The sequence below is a fragment of the Amblyomma mixtum genome, chromosome 1 (genome assembly GCF_055824585.1).
Source record: "Amblyomma mixtum isolate Tamu chromosome 1, ASM5582458v1, whole genome shotgun sequence".
Lineage (NCBI taxonomy): Eukaryota > Metazoa > Arthropoda > Arachnida > Ixodida > Ixodidae > Amblyomma > Amblyomma mixtum.
The window spans coordinates 69,271,316-69,286,455 of NC_143012.1; the positions used below are offsets into that span (position 1 = coordinate 69,271,316).

General features: G+C 46.7%; 1 protein-coding gene across 3 annotated transcripts in view; it reads right to left on the reverse strand.

The window, feature by feature from the left end:
- LOC149366664 (flap endonuclease GEN homolog 1-like) overlaps positions 1-10,196 on the reverse strand; it is a 64,759-nt gene extending 54,563 nt beyond the window's left edge. Inside the window, exons 1-3 of one of the 3 annotated variants that reach the window (XM_089551879.1) lie at positions 9,699-10,190; positions 4,471-4,654; positions 1,958-2,047 (exon numbers count right to left, since the gene is read on the reverse strand). In XM_089551879.1, coding sequence (XP_089408005.1) covers positions 1,958-2,047; positions 4,471-4,654; positions 9,699-9,856 — 432 coding nt within the window. In that variant the 5' untranslated portion in view covers positions 9,857-10,190. Of the gene's footprint in view, positions 1-1,957; positions 2,048-4,470; positions 4,655-9,698 lie in introns of all 3 variants that reach the window. The other 2 variants (XM_089551897.1, XM_089551887.1) reach the window with 2 other exon arrangements.
- Positions 10,197-15,140: the final 4,944 nt, after the last annotated feature.

A 15,140-nucleotide genomic window follows, 5' to 3' on the forward strand; every position in this document is an offset into this window, starting at 1 on the left:
CCTCGCCTTCGTGGCAAGGAATACATAGCTTCACATGCTGTTTTAAGTTTCTATTGAGTAAGGTCTTGGTTTGGAGTGTTTACTGACCCGGTGTCATTTAACTGGGGTTAAACATTACTTTGCCATTCTGAATTGGTGGCTAGTTTGTGCGTTTGTTCAGCTTCTTGATCTGGCGCCTTTGTTCACTGTTGTTAACTTGACGTGGCCATTTGAGTTGAAGCTCGTTTGTGCGTTGTTTTTGCGTTTCTGGTTTTAACTTGGTGCCTTTTGTTGGGAAAGCAACACTACGCGAGTCGCCGAGCCATTTCGCGGAGCTGAGGCAAGGCCATACTGCGCATGCGCGAGGAGCAGTGACGTCACACGGCGCACAGATGGTGCGCAGCCGCCGTCGCTGCGCGGGAGACTCAGAGGTGCCGCCGCCGCGTTCGCCAGTTGCGCATGCACAGTAGTGGCGCATAGCTAGCGTGCCGGGGCCGCCGCCCCTGCCGCGCGCTCTCCATCGCCTCTCTCTCTCTCCTCGTTACTTTCGCAATCCTCCAGGTTTCATCATCATCATCAGCCGGACTACACCCACTGCAGGGCAAAGGCCTCTCCCATGTCTCTCCAATTAACCCCGTCCTTTGCCAGTTGCGGCCACTGTATCCCAGCAAACTCCTTAATCTCATCCGCCCATACTTTCTGCCGTCCCCTGCTACGCTTGCTTTCTCTTGGAATCCACTCCGTTACCGTTAAGGACCAGCAGTTATCTTGCCTTCGCATTACATGCTCTGTCCAAGCCCATTTCTTCCTCTTGATTCCTCCAGGCTTAAGCAGAGCTAAACCACTGCCAATTTTTTCAAGGCATTTCCAAACAAGGTGGTCATCAAGTGCTTTACCGTTCGTGCGTTCAGAAATGTGTTGTTTGTGTTGGTAAAGCCAAGTAGTTCCCATGCTTGCTTTGCAAAGCATTTTTTTTTCACTTTTTTTTATTACGAGGGCCAGCCCAGTGGTATAGATTCACTTGAGACTTTTCACGATTTATGTTCTCGAATGCTGCAAACGCACAGAGATTATCCTGTGTATAACACGTTTGGCAACCCAGCAAAAAAAAACCTCTATGAGACGTCTAGCCAGACGTCTCTGAGAAGTTTTTGGTTTTCTGGGAACTTAACAGAGCGTCACAGAGAGCGCTGAAATACGCCTTTGCGCTTCCTTGAGCAATAAAGTTGACAGTCTGCTCTTCGAAGTGCCGTGTGTGTTCCCTCATGTTTTCCTAACCCTTTCGCGCCGTTACACCCTCAGTATGAACCAATAAGCCCGGCAAATCTTATTGCATCTTATTGGCTGTTAGACGTTTGATCAGAATCTTCTTTCCCAATCCTGCATTATGGGAAACAGCCAATTACTGCGCATATCATTTCGGTAAGCTCCGCTGCGCCGTTCTGCTACAGCATACATAAACATTTTTGAACGGGTACGTGCTGAGCGAATAAGACGGGACGCAACAAAGGAACACACACGACATATACAGAGCGCACTGCGCTCTGTACATGTCGTGTGTGTTCCTTTGTTGTGCCCCGTCTTCTTCGCGCAAGTACGTACCCCTTCGAAGATGAACCAACTCGCCCAAACAAGAGTTTTACTTATACATAAACAGTACCGGCGAAATGCGCAGGCGCTGTTGAGAACAACCCAATGAGCACCAACACTCCATGGGACGTCCTGGGGACGTCTGGAACGTCCCGCGGACGTCCAGTGCAGTTTCAGTGCCCAATGGGAATAGCGAGAAGTTATGTGCTCCTGCGAAAAAAAAAAGATTCCAGATCCTTCAGTTGTTGCTTCATCATGGAAAACAGTCCATTGGGACGTCAGATCCATGCTTAAGGAGCCCCACATCGTGTGAACAATTCTTGTACTTGAAGCATAGGTCATTCCGCCGCAGTAAACGCTACTAACCAATCGTGCTGGTCGCACTCACCCCTTTTTCGTTGAGGAAAGCACACATGCTCTCCGCCTCGCCTTTGCTTCGACAGTACGGAAGGCCCAGAAAGTCAAGGAGCTGTCGACACTGGAGTCATTGTGCAGAGGGAAGAAAACAAGAAGAAACCCAGCAACACGAAAATTATTGCTAATTCTCTATTTAATTTTTCAGTCATGGTTTCTTTTGTTGCGGAAGACACACTACGTTAGGTGTGAGCGATTTCGCGGAGCCCCGGAAAGCCCCAACTGCGCATGCGCGAGGACCGAATGTGAGACAGTTACTGCGTAATTTCCTTTCCTCAAATACAACTTTCATTTTCTTCATTACGGGCCCTCTTTGTCTTCTTTCACTCCGACTTCCTCCCATCCTGTACGGTGCGTTTCAGGTGTCCACCGAGATGACAGAGAATTACTGCCCCATTTTCTTTCCTCAAAAAGCGTTGTGTTCAAAGGGCAAGGCATCGCGCCGAACGGGTGGTGCGTTCCGTGGACTCCCTGGCAGCGCTACAACACGCTGTCGGGTTCCACTCCTAAAGGCGAAGCTTAAGCGTCATTAATTAGCTGTTAATTAATAGTTATTCATTAATCAGTAATTAGTTTTAGTAATTCGTAATTACTTAGTAACTAGTACTTAATTATGTGTGACGTCATCCAGTGGTGAGGTCACCAGTGCCACAGAGGCAGTCAAAGTGGTGCGGAAAACGCTTTCGCATCTACGCACTTTAGACAGTCGAAGTGCCCCCTGAGATGCCGTAGCCGCCACGACTGCCGCGCTGTTGCTTCCGCAATTCTACTCGGGATGGCCATTGGTCAAACCACAACCAATTTTTCTTTGTACTTTTAAGGCGGAAGCCTTTAATGCCTCATCGTTGTAAGCAGGAGTTGTCGACAGAAAATGTCACGCTTTTCAATTGGTCGAAATGCTCGTGACGTCACAGTGCGCGAATTTCAAATGGGGCCAATTGTACTTTGGCTAGTAACCATGCAACCAATCAAAGGGATCGTATAGTGATGCTCCAACTAAGTTGGTAATTAAGATAGAGGAGAATGAAGAGGTCAGAAGAAAGAGGAAAAGAAAAGAAAGACGCGCGCCGCAGCGACAACAGCGTCCGCGGAAGAAGACGCTGCTGAAAAAACAGATAAGTACGAAGCCGCGTTCGCTCCACCACCACGCACTTCCCCACTCAGTTCGACGTTGCTCGTTTCATATACGTTGTGTCGAACATCCTAGACAGTTCCAACAATTGACAGGTGAATGACAGAACACGATGGATAGAAATACAATAATATAAATATGAAATAGCCTAATTAACCTTTCTAGTTAGACCGCATAAATCAATAAAACCGAGAACGAAATTGGTCGAGTTGGGGAATCGAACCAGGGTCTCCGGAGTGCGATACGAGCACGCTAGCCACTCCGTAATGCCAGCTGAATGGTTTGGAATGAACAAAGGCGCGTCTAGCTAATACGGCGTCTTCGTTCACTCCCATCTTCCCCCTTTCCCTTACGGCAAGGTGCAGGTGTCCACCCAGATATGCGAGAGAGATACATTTCCTTTCCTCAAAAAATAAATTTACCGTCCAGCAAGGCGTACAGCCGAATTGGCGATGGCGTTCTGTGGACTCCGTGGCAGCGTTCAAGACGCTGTCGCGTTCCACTCTTACAGGCGAAGCTTAACATGTTAACCACACATCAGTAACACACGCAGACAGCCAATGGACGCGTCATTCGCTGGCAGCACTTGAATCATCATTCACAACCACATTCGTGACAGAATGCTGTACTAAGGCTTTCGCCTTGCACCACTTTAGTCGCCAAAGTGACTCCTAATTTTTTTTGTTTGAAGTGCCTTTGCAACGACGGGTTTTCGATTGATCACTACGTGGAGAATCACTTTTGCTAGCATATTCCGTGCTCCCAAAAGGCACAAAAGCAAAATATAGGGCATAAGTGGGATGATACAATTTGGTGACTACAAAATTCGAAGACCATGGACCCGATGACACTGCCAGACTAGATGCGACCGAGTTAGCATAACTATAGTTGTAGCCGGGCTCCGAGCCTGAGACTGGCCAGTTCCCTTACAGAAATTTTTATACAGTCTGTAGACTGTCGATAGACTTCTGTCTATAAAGTCTATAGACTCTATAGACAAATCCCAGAGAACAGTTTATAGGCAATACAAATGCTATACAGTCTATAGGCAATCTATAGATTTTTGGCCACATACTTTTCGTAGACTTTTGTCGATAGACATTCTATAGACCATGAATACACAAAAATAAATATCTATAGGAAGGCAATAGAGACTATAAGAAGTCTATAGACTGTCTATAGACCCTTTCTATAAGGGATGATTTCCCAGTTCGTGTTTCTTTTGTCATTACTGACGTCCTGACCGACCACAATGAAGACGAAATAGAACAGTGCAAACTACGTCGAGACTTAAACTTTCATTTTATGCGATGTGACTGACATTGCCTTTCCTAAGAGAACCCCAGCACACGCACCTCATTTGTCGCTTCATCGAGGAGGGGCCTTGCTATAGTGCCACCGCTGCCGCCTTGTGCTTGTCTGCCGCCCTTTCGCTTCGCCAGGACTTGTCTCTTTAACACTGGAGCATCTCCGTCCAGCACGAAAAACGGCTTGATTCCATGATTCAGGATCAATTTCTTGCACCGCGATAACAGGTTCCTAATTCAACGAAAGAAGGGAATTCGTGTACGCATTTTCACGCTATCCAAGGGCGCGGTATATTATTTGCTCATCTTTTACACTTTCTGGACAAAAGCATTTTTGAACGGGAAACAGTTTATGAACGCAATTTTTTCCATATAAAGTAAGATTTCAGTATAAAAACAATATATACACAGACCGTCCGGCGGCAGTACAGCATTTTTTTGCTATTAACGCTTTTGCTATCATGAAGATGTTTTTCATCTAGCAGTATTTTATAACTTACTCTCTTAGACTGTTCCCGCCATAGATTGTATGCATAGCCCTATTGTTTAGTTAGAAAACTTTGCTTATTACCCTTTCTCCACTATCATTCATGGGAGACTCCTTAGTGATGGGTATATAAGCTTGGCTCTATGGTATCCGTTCGAAGGTGAGTGTATACGAGTTGCATGCTCAGCTGTATAGTGGAGCTCAAGTGCTGTCCGCAGTGCTGTTTCTAGCAAAGCGTTGTAAGCTTTGTACTTGTTCCTAGCAAAGCATTGTAAGTTGTGTACTTGTTCCTATAGCAAAGCGTTGTAAGTTATGAACTTGTTCCTAGCAAAGCGTTGTAAGTTGCGTACTTGTACCTAGCAAAGCGTTGTAAGTTGTGTACTTGTTCCTAGCAAAGCGTTGTAAGTTGTGTACTTGTACCTAGCAGTGTTGTAAGTTGTGTACTTGTTCCTATAGCAAAGCGTTGTAAGTTGTGCACTTGTTCCTAGCAAAGTGTTGTAAATTGTGTACCATCACAACTGGCGGGCCTGCACAGCCATGCAAGGTTGCTGCGCCATTTTCAATAATGTTACCTTTTGCGTTAATTGAATGTCTAACTAATGTTAGATAAATGTCATTCGAACCTCTATTTTTAACACTACAAAAACGTTGGAAAACACGACGCTAAGAACAATGTATTAAAGATTGTTGTAATGTTTCGGCGTTGCGTGCAGTTGGTTCCAACAGTTTCTTTGGCTGGGAAGCTATAAATAATGATCTGACTGACGTGTCTTTTATGAGACTGGAGAATGCACTGCCCTCATTGAATGCGTAAGTGCGCTGAAACAAGCAATGCTGAACGAAAATAATTTCACTTCTCATTCAATCGGTGAGCATCCGCTTCAATAATCGGTGTCGGTTCTCTTACAGGTGTAGAACCGCGGAGATTTAAAAAAAATTAAAAATGACAAAAGTGACATATATTAGCGGCTCAATAGATTCCCGCCTAACTGGCAAAACACGCGCATACTTATTAGATTTGTGGCACGTGAAAATCTCGCTGAGTGTGCAAAATCTCTCTGAACTGCAGTTTGTAGTTAGTTTTCATTGTTCGAAGTTGACCGTTATCGTCAAGTTCTACGTCACCAGGCGTCCGTGGGTAGCGTTTTTCTTTTTTGCACGTGCCAAAAATGTCCTAATATGCATGTTTTTTGTCTGTTAGATGTAAATCTATTAAGGCGCTATAATATGCGTCATTTCTGCCATAGTTGTTTTTAAGAGTGCCGGTTCCAAATAACTATCCATTGGACACCAAAACCTCTGAGCCGCCGCGGTGGCTCAGTGGTTATGGTGCTCGGCTGCTGACCCGAAAGACGTGGGTTCGATCCCGGCCGCGGCGGTTGAATTTCTTTGGAGGAGAAATTCTAGAGGCCCGTGTACTGTGCGATGTCAGTGCACGTTAAAGAACCCCAGGTGGTCGAAATTTCCGGAGCCCTCCACTACGGCGTCCCTCATAGCCTGAGTCACTTTGGGACGTTAAACCCCATAAACCAACCAACCAAAACCTCTGGGAATATACCTAGATTAACTAATTTTTAATAATTATCTTTCTAACTATTAGAGTTCTGCACCTAGTTAGAATTGAAGGTTTGTAGCCGGCCGTTAGTAATAGCGGTATCAATTTTTAGAAATTAGAAAATGCGATTACCCTTGGCGCAGGGGCGTAGCCAGGGCGGGGGGGAGGGGGGGGGGGGGCTTATTAGAAAATGCGATTACCCTTGGCGCAGGGGCGTAGCCAGGGCGGGGGGGAGGGGGGGGGCTTATGGGGCTTCAGCCCCCCCCCCCCCGCCCCGAATTTTTTTCGAACTGTTACGCACAGTTGATTTTGTCACCTACAATCTTACAATACTATAGCCAAACGGGCGAGTTGGTGGTATTGAAGGCAAACAGCGCAACGACGCAGACAGAGTAGAAGAAAACGCTAAGATTATGGATTATGGAAACACGTGAGATTATGGAAGCATATCACATGAAGAAAAAAACAAGGTTATGCGTCAGTAAGCCATCTATTTCATTATATGACAGTGAGGTTGCATACCTCGATTCCACGTAGAAACATGGGTTTTGCCTATGTACTAGCTGATAAGTTGGCCACTTTTTCTTTATAATGTACTGCTTTGCTTGAATAAAATTTCAGTTGTGAGTCAGCGCTTGTCCTGTGTTTTCTTCCACTCTGTCTGCGTCGTTGCGCTGTTTGCCTTCAAAATCTTACAATGTCTTTTTCAAACTAGAAAAGACATTTAGGCGAGAACATTGCTAACTCGGGTCGGATTTCGTGGCAACTAGGGGTGTGCGAATATCAAATTTTTCGAATACGAATCGAATACGAATACTTGATTCCGAATATCGAATCGAATATCGAATAATCAAGGACAGATGCATTTAACCACTACAAAGCATTTATTTGAGCACCCAAGAACATCACAGTTCAACTATCGATGATTAAATGAACACAAAAGGTGTGTGTGGCTGCACAAAAGTATCAGTCTCGAACATTATTCTTAGAAGAGTGGAAATATCAGAGAGGATGGCTAGTACACAGCATTGATTAAGGCTAGCTTGCCATCAGCACAAAAGCGCGTTGCTGGGATGAACATATAAGGTTGTCGTGAAGGAAAACCAGCTGCTCCACATGGTCAGGCAGAAGTAGTTCCCTTCTAGCTGAAACGACTCCTCCAGCCATAGAAAATGCTCTCTGACTTGGCACTGACCTGGCACGTATTGCGAGGTACTTCGTGCACAGCTCTGACTATTGTAACTTCGCAGGTATGGCCACAAAAAAGCTCACCACCGCAGTTAGCTACGCCATGGCCCTTGGAAAAATTCGAAGGAAAAATTTTCCTTCATCCATGCGCATTGCTCTGGGTGCCGCCATGTTATGTCTCTGTCGATAGGGTTTGCGGACCGAAATGAACGCCGGTGCTCACAATGAATATTCGGCTAGATACGAATTTTCGCGTCGGGTCGAATATTCGAAACAACACGAATACTTGGATTTCGAATCGAATACGAATACTAAAAATATAATATTCGAAATATATTCGAAAATTTCGAATATTCGCACACCCCTAGTGGCAACGCCTATGCACCTGGAGTCACGTAACGCAGGGAGCCCCATCCCAGCGCAAGCTTTCAAGGGCCTATCGATGGCAAGCGGGCTCGCCGCGGCATCTCGCGGCGGCCGCGGAGTCTACGGAGCCCCGCATTTCAATTCCGAAACTTAAGGGGCATAAAGTTTCCATTGAACCTTTGACGCGACAGCTGCGCTGAGATTTAAAAATTCGTACTTTAGATTTACAAATCGGGAACTTCAATTAATTTGTTATTCTTATATTTTGGGTATTTTTGCATACTTTGCAGAACTCGTTTATACATGTGCTCGTTGTTGCGACTAAAATTTCGGTGGAATTACTCGCAATACATGACCGGTAACAGCTGCTGCTGCGCACTACACTGGAACAAAGGGCACCATCGTTGAGATTTTTCCCTGGCCGTTGCATATGTACAAAAATGTAAAGGTTCTTGAACGACAAAGATTCATTAAAATATTTGTCCTCTACTTGCTCATTTCATGGCCTTTAAGTTTTTCACATCAGCGGCATGCACTGCTTTGCTAGTTTCGGACTGATATAGTTCTAGACCTCGTGTGATATTTTCTTTACTTATTAAATATGTAAAAACATGCAAGCATTGGTATCAGTTATGTCTGCCACGATTTTTAAGACATGCGAATACATTCTTTTATATTAAAAAAATATACATTTCACTTGTCTAGACAGTGCGTAGCGTTACTGAATACACAATGGCATTGTCAATGACAATGCAGTTATTAATCTTGCGTTTGATTCCTCCACAGATTCTATGAGGAGGCCATGCTGCAACATGAGCACCCCCCCCCCCCCCCCCCCCCCCCGAACAAAATTTCTGGCTACGCCACTGTCTTGGGGCTGTGGCTCAACAAAATTCGGCTTTTTTGACTACTTACATGCACTGGAAAGGTTGCTTTGCCTGAAAGCTTTTCGAAAGCTCAATGTATCGGTACGATGCAGCCAGATTTTGTCGAGACACAGCACCGAGGATAATCACGTTTTCAAAATTCTTAAAACTGACATGGTTACTACTAACGACCGGCTACAAATCTCTAATTGCAACTATAGGCGCCTAAATATTATAGTAAAAAATAATTACTGAAAATTAGTTCACCAGTTCACTACTTAAACCGATTCACCTGTTTTCTGGTGTTCGCCAACACTGGTAATACTATGCAGCAAAAGCCATAATTTTACCCCAAAAAAGCTTATTTTTGAAAATTCCCAAGTCTTCCCTGAAACACCCGGTATGCACTACGCACGTTCCTTAATCAGAGCGCCTGTAACAACAATTATTACTTTTAACAACGCAAACTTGCTTTTCCATCTTAAGCAGGAGGACTACGGGCATCGCGCCGCGAAAGCTATAAACCTAAACTGGCTCACATATCGCCGTTTTAAAAAGAGCCCAGCAAACCAAAAACCTCTCAGAGACGTCTAGCTAGACGTCTCTGAGAGGTTTTTGGTTTGCTGGGAGAGAACAGTTGCAGGCAGCTGCTGACAATATCCGCAGCCGATAAAGTTTTCTAGTATAGTTTTTGTTATTATTAAATAAGAGAATACTTAACATTGGCCTCGACCAACCTTTTCTAGCAACAAGAGAAAAGTGCAAAAATCTAGCCATTGTACGCCATACTATACTTCACGAATTCCCGGCTTACCTGATATGCAGGTTTCTCTCTTTCGTCTTTTTCGCGATTTTTTCGTTCGCTACGATCCATCCGCTGAGATCGATGGCCAATCTTTTTCCTCGGAGATTGCTCAGCTTAACCGTTCTCTTCGCGGTCTCCAGCGCTCCCCACAAATTTTTCACCCCCATATGTGTACTTTTGACGACAAGGGCACTTTGCACGCAGGCACAGCACAAACAACTCCTCAGGTGGCTGAACAACTGTCGAACCAGTTGTAAGTAAGGTGCGCACTCTAGGGCAGGTATGCAGCGCACATTCAGAAACAATAGGCACTACGTTTTATCAGCGAGAGGCCTCGAAAGGCCACGCGACGAATACACGCTTTATCAGTGAGAAACGCCCGCTCAAAGCAGCTGGAGGCTGCCGCGACATATGGGACTCTCGCGTTGGGCAACCCTTTATACCGTGCGCAACCGGAAACCACACGGTGACGTATAGCTAAGGGCTTGGCCACACGTCACCATGGTGGTTCCGGCTGATAGTTGAGTCACACGTCGCCGTCACGTAGAGGTTGCGCCGAGGCGTCGGCGCATAGCAGCTGACTGTTTTCTCTCGACGCGATCGGCGCGCCATTTAAATAGGAATAAAGAACAACGCAGCGACCTATGGAAAGGAAAATGATAGGTGTAACGTTTAGAGATCGGAAGCGGGGGGAGTTGGTGAGGGAACAAACGCGGGTTAATGACATCCTAGTTGAAATCAAGAGGAAGAAATGGGCAAGGGCAGGGCATTTGATGCGAAGGCAAAATAACCGCTGCTCCTCAAGGGTAATGGAGTGGATTGCAAGAGAAGACAAGCGTAGCAGGGGACGGCAGAAAGTTAGGTGGGCGGGTAAGATGAGAAGTTTGCGGGGATACGGTGGCCGCAACTGGTGAAGGACAGGGTTAATTGGAGAGACATGGGAGAGGCTTTTGCCCTGCAGTGGGTGGTGGTGGTGGTGGAAAACGTTTACTTGCTCTATTCGCAATATTTTTTTTGTGGCTTCAGATGGAGTCTTCCATCTTATCATCAGGGTCGGTTCCCCTAGTCCAGGGCTCCGCTGAGGGTAGCTGCCCTGCGTGCACGTCTTACTAGTCCTTGTTGGACTTTCAGGATGTCGCTGGATAGCATCCTCTCCCACTGTTCCGCACTCGGGTTTTCAATTATGGGTACCTTGTCTATTTTCTGGCAAGCCCATGTGGTATGGTATAGGGTTAGTTTGTTTCCACACCACGGGCACTCGCTCTTGTACTGCGTGGGGTAGAGTTTACTGAGCATGTTTAGGCACGGGAATGTTCCCGTTTGTAACTGTCTCCATGATACGGCGTCTTCTCTATTGAGTTGTTTGTGTGGGGGCGGGTATTTTCGCCGGATCCCTCTGCAGTCGTTAAGAATGTCAGTATAGCTTTGGGCTACCGGCTCGGGTTCCTCAGCGGTGTCGGGAATGTTGGATGCTCGGTTTGTTGCGTACCCTCGAGCTATCCTATCCGCCTCCTGATTTCCCGTAATGTCGGTATGTCCCGGCACCCAAACTATCGTGTGTTTGGCCTGGTTGTTTTCAGTTTTTCCACTTGAGCGGAGAATGCGGAGCGCGCTGTGGCTGATTGTAGTCAGGCTGATGATTAAACATCTTTTTCCCGAACATCTAGCTGCGTCTTGAGATTTTGTAGTGTCTTGTTTAATTCTTTTTCCTGTCTCAGGCATAGAATCGTGCCAAGGAGGGGAGCATCTGCGCATGCATGTAGTCACCGGTCAGAGCAACGTGGGATTCCTAAACTTCTCTTTTAGAAGAGCGAAATGGCCCTCGGGAGCACGACCTGAGGGTCGTGGGCACTGCCCAGCAAACCATAAAACGTCACATGGACATCAGCGAGATATTTACGCTGGACCGACCTTAGACACCTCCACTAGACATCCATTTTAGCACCGTTTACGAAAAATCTACGCATGCACCTACAACACGAAAATTGGGGTCCAGTCCACGTTATAAGTACGTAGTGCAGACATCCAGCTCGACATTTATCAGATATTTGTGAACGGTGTAAGTAGGCCGTCTACGTAGTCTAGACGTTTATATAAAGAGAAATACATGTGATTGCGAGTGGAATCGGCGATATATGCCCGAAAACGGCATCAACGCGAGAGGTGAAACTTGTAGCGAGAGGGAAATGTCTGGCCCCTATACATTTCTGGTGCCGGACGGATGTTTTCGCATTTATTCCTTTGCATTCGAAGGTGAAGTCTCGTTTTACGCGGCGCAAACCGTTTTGCCCCAGGATGTTCCGGACGGTATCGTGTACGATTCAGCGTTTCGTGTAGCATAAACTTACTGGTTAGAGCCTCGCTCGCGACAGGGATTCGAACCAGCGAGCTGTATAATCAGGGCTGCGTGAAAAAATCGTATCATGGTAATTTGTGTTTCTAGAGATTGATGAGTGATTGGTCAGTGACAGGTGATGACTAGTTAATGAAATCATGGCAATTAATTGTTTAATTGGTTAATTAAATATATGAAATAGGAAAAAAGGGCGTTCAAAGGTGTCAAAATGCTCATCAGAATGAAAAGTCGATGCTTAATGATGTTGATTGAAAAAATTTACAGTGTGTAAGACGGGGGTTTATTGAAGGCACTGGGATCTCAGGAGCAGGGCGGCAACAGTCTGCGGTCAGCCAAAGCGAGCCCAAAGCACGCGCAGCGATGGCACTGCCGCCGCTGCACAGAATGTTCGTCTTCGACTTTACAGTGGTATAATTGATCAATTAATTAATTGAAACAAGTAAAAAGAGAATTAAATCAGAGAGCTCTAAGAGCTCCCTGACCGAACTACCTTGTCGAGGGCAGCCCTGGATGATGCGTACCATGCCATTCACGAACAGGTGAAGAAGATGCTTTGGATTGTGAGGGTTTTTACGCCCCAAAGCCATTTAGGATATGAGATAGTGAAGGGCACCGGAAATTTCGACCACCTGGGGTTCTTTAACGTGCACTGACATCGCACAGCACACGGGCCTCTAGCATTAATGCAATCGCTACGGCCGGTATAGAACTCGCGGCTTTCGGGTCATCAGCCAAGCACCATAACCACTAAGCCACCGCGGCGGCCCCTGCAGAAGATCGTGAGTGAGGGATGGAGGTTCTATGCCGTCATGTACCATCTGCAGCGAGCTATATAATCAGGGCTGCGTGAAAAAATCGTATCATGGTAATTTGTGGTTCTAGAGATTGATGAGTGATTGGTCAGTGACAGGTGATGACTAGTTAATGAAATCATGGCAATTAATTGGTTAATTAGTTGGTTAATTGGTAGCTGTAGCTGCAGGCAGCTACAGCTACAGGAACATCACGTTCACTTGTCACCATATTGACAGCATGTTTAGAATCTTGTTTTCGGAGTGCCGATAACAATAAGTGCGTGCCTCAGCCCAAGTATTAACTTGCGGCGCGTGCTTCAAGTACTTTTCAAAAGTTTTCATCTACCTTAAACTTCAGTGAGCTTTCAGACAACAAGGCAAAGGCAAAAAAACTCATGCTTCGTTTTTGCTTCTATCTTGAAAATATGTTTATCATATCACGAAAGCATTAAATGATTTCATTAAAACTGGGCGAGTGTAGCGAACATTGAAATATGTTCAATTTCGTTGTTCCTCGCCAGGTATTTGCACGCAGTGACAGGACTCTCTGCGCGTGCTACCTAGGATGATTACGTAGAGCCAGATGCCCCACCCCGGCTTTCGTAGAGTACAGTGTTCCGTGCGCTTTTAGCTCTCGAGCCAAAACCGAGAGCCAACATCTGGGCACCGATCTGCAGTCATACGGGCACCGATTTCCAGTCATCCGGGCACTGATTTCCCGTCATCCGAGTGCAGAAACGTGATCATGCGGACACCGAACGAGATTTAACAAGACGAGTTCTCCCTCGTATACAGGATCGCCACGCAAACGCTAGAACAGCGGCTTCCACAAGGATGACGTCACGATCCCACACACACGCATGTGCAAGAGCGCCCGACGCCGCGGCGGTCGAGGCGGCAGCAGTTTGAAGCGCGTTCGGGAGATTTGGAATCCAGTCTGTCACTACGCTACGGAGCATCAGCTCGTGGTGTTTCCCCCTTTGGCACACCGATGCATACACGCAATGTTTTTCCTACATCCTTGTCAGGCTTGTGTCACGGCCTGGCCGCGTGCGCTTCTGTATCGCTCTGCATATCAATGCCGTCTCCGTCACAGTTGCTTAAAGCCTGTTTCACATGACAGCGAAAATGCTAGCGAATCCTGTCGCCGCGGCGGAAAAACCTGTTTTGAGTCGTCGCTGCGACGAGCGGCGAGGTTTCAACAAGTTGGAAATTTTCGCTGCGACGCGTCGCTCGATCGCTCAGTCGCTTGCATGTGAACCGGCCTTAAAGGGACCATGAAAAGAATTAAAAGACGCTTGTAAATGTTAGAAGTTATGCTCAGAAGCACTGACACCAAGTATGAGTCTTAGGAACTGAGCCGGCAATTTATTATGGCTTTTTAAAAATCGCGTTTTTTAAAATTCGCGGGCCGATTGGTGTCTTCGTAGGGAGCGATTTTGAAACCAAAACCGGGAAAACAGACGTCACTAGTCCCATGACGTCGGTAGGCCACCACACGCTGCCATTCGCTCGAGCCGCGGCAGCTACGACGTGACGGGCACACTTCCGGTAGCGGTGAAAATCGTCTGCTCGAGGCGCCGCGCGACCCCCTCGGGCAAGCGCGGGCCAGGGCATTGCCTTCACGCATATGTTTCCAATTTACCTCTGCCGCCTCTTTCTGCCGGGAGTTCGGGAGCAAAGAAAGCGCCGAGACCGGAGAGACGCTGCCGACGCACGCTGCTCCTCGGGAGTGCGACAACCGGAAGCCGTAAACCGAACGTCAGCGAATGACGTATTGATGGGCGGAGCCCAGCCCCGGAGCTGTTTTCTTTATTTTTTCTTGGTGCTCCGCGCGTATGAGTTGAGGGGGGAGAGGAGGAGCGTGATTTTTAATCGTCTATAACTTCGTTGTTATTCATGCTAGCTCGAAAATTCTTTCGCTGGGGTGATGAGTGATGGATTGCCTATCTTTACGTAATCTCAATTAATTTGTTTCATAGTCCCTTTAAGAGTTTGGAAGCGTCAAGCGGCAAGCGATCGCTTAGCGAGTTATACGTCACAGCAGAGGAGTGCTTTTCCTGCTGACAACGCCATGATTATGCGGCCGCTCGAGACTGTGACAAGGAAGGCGACCTTACAGTCATGCGTGGAGAAATGTTTCTTCGTTTTGGCGGCGTGCAGCCAAAGTCACACTCTCCGTCATAGTCATCGCTGTCACTGATTATCACTGCTGCCTCAGCTTCACTGCGTGCGGCTTGAGTAATCCTTTGTGAGGGTCGTACAGTACTCTTACCTAAAGAAGAGCCAAGAGACTCCTCC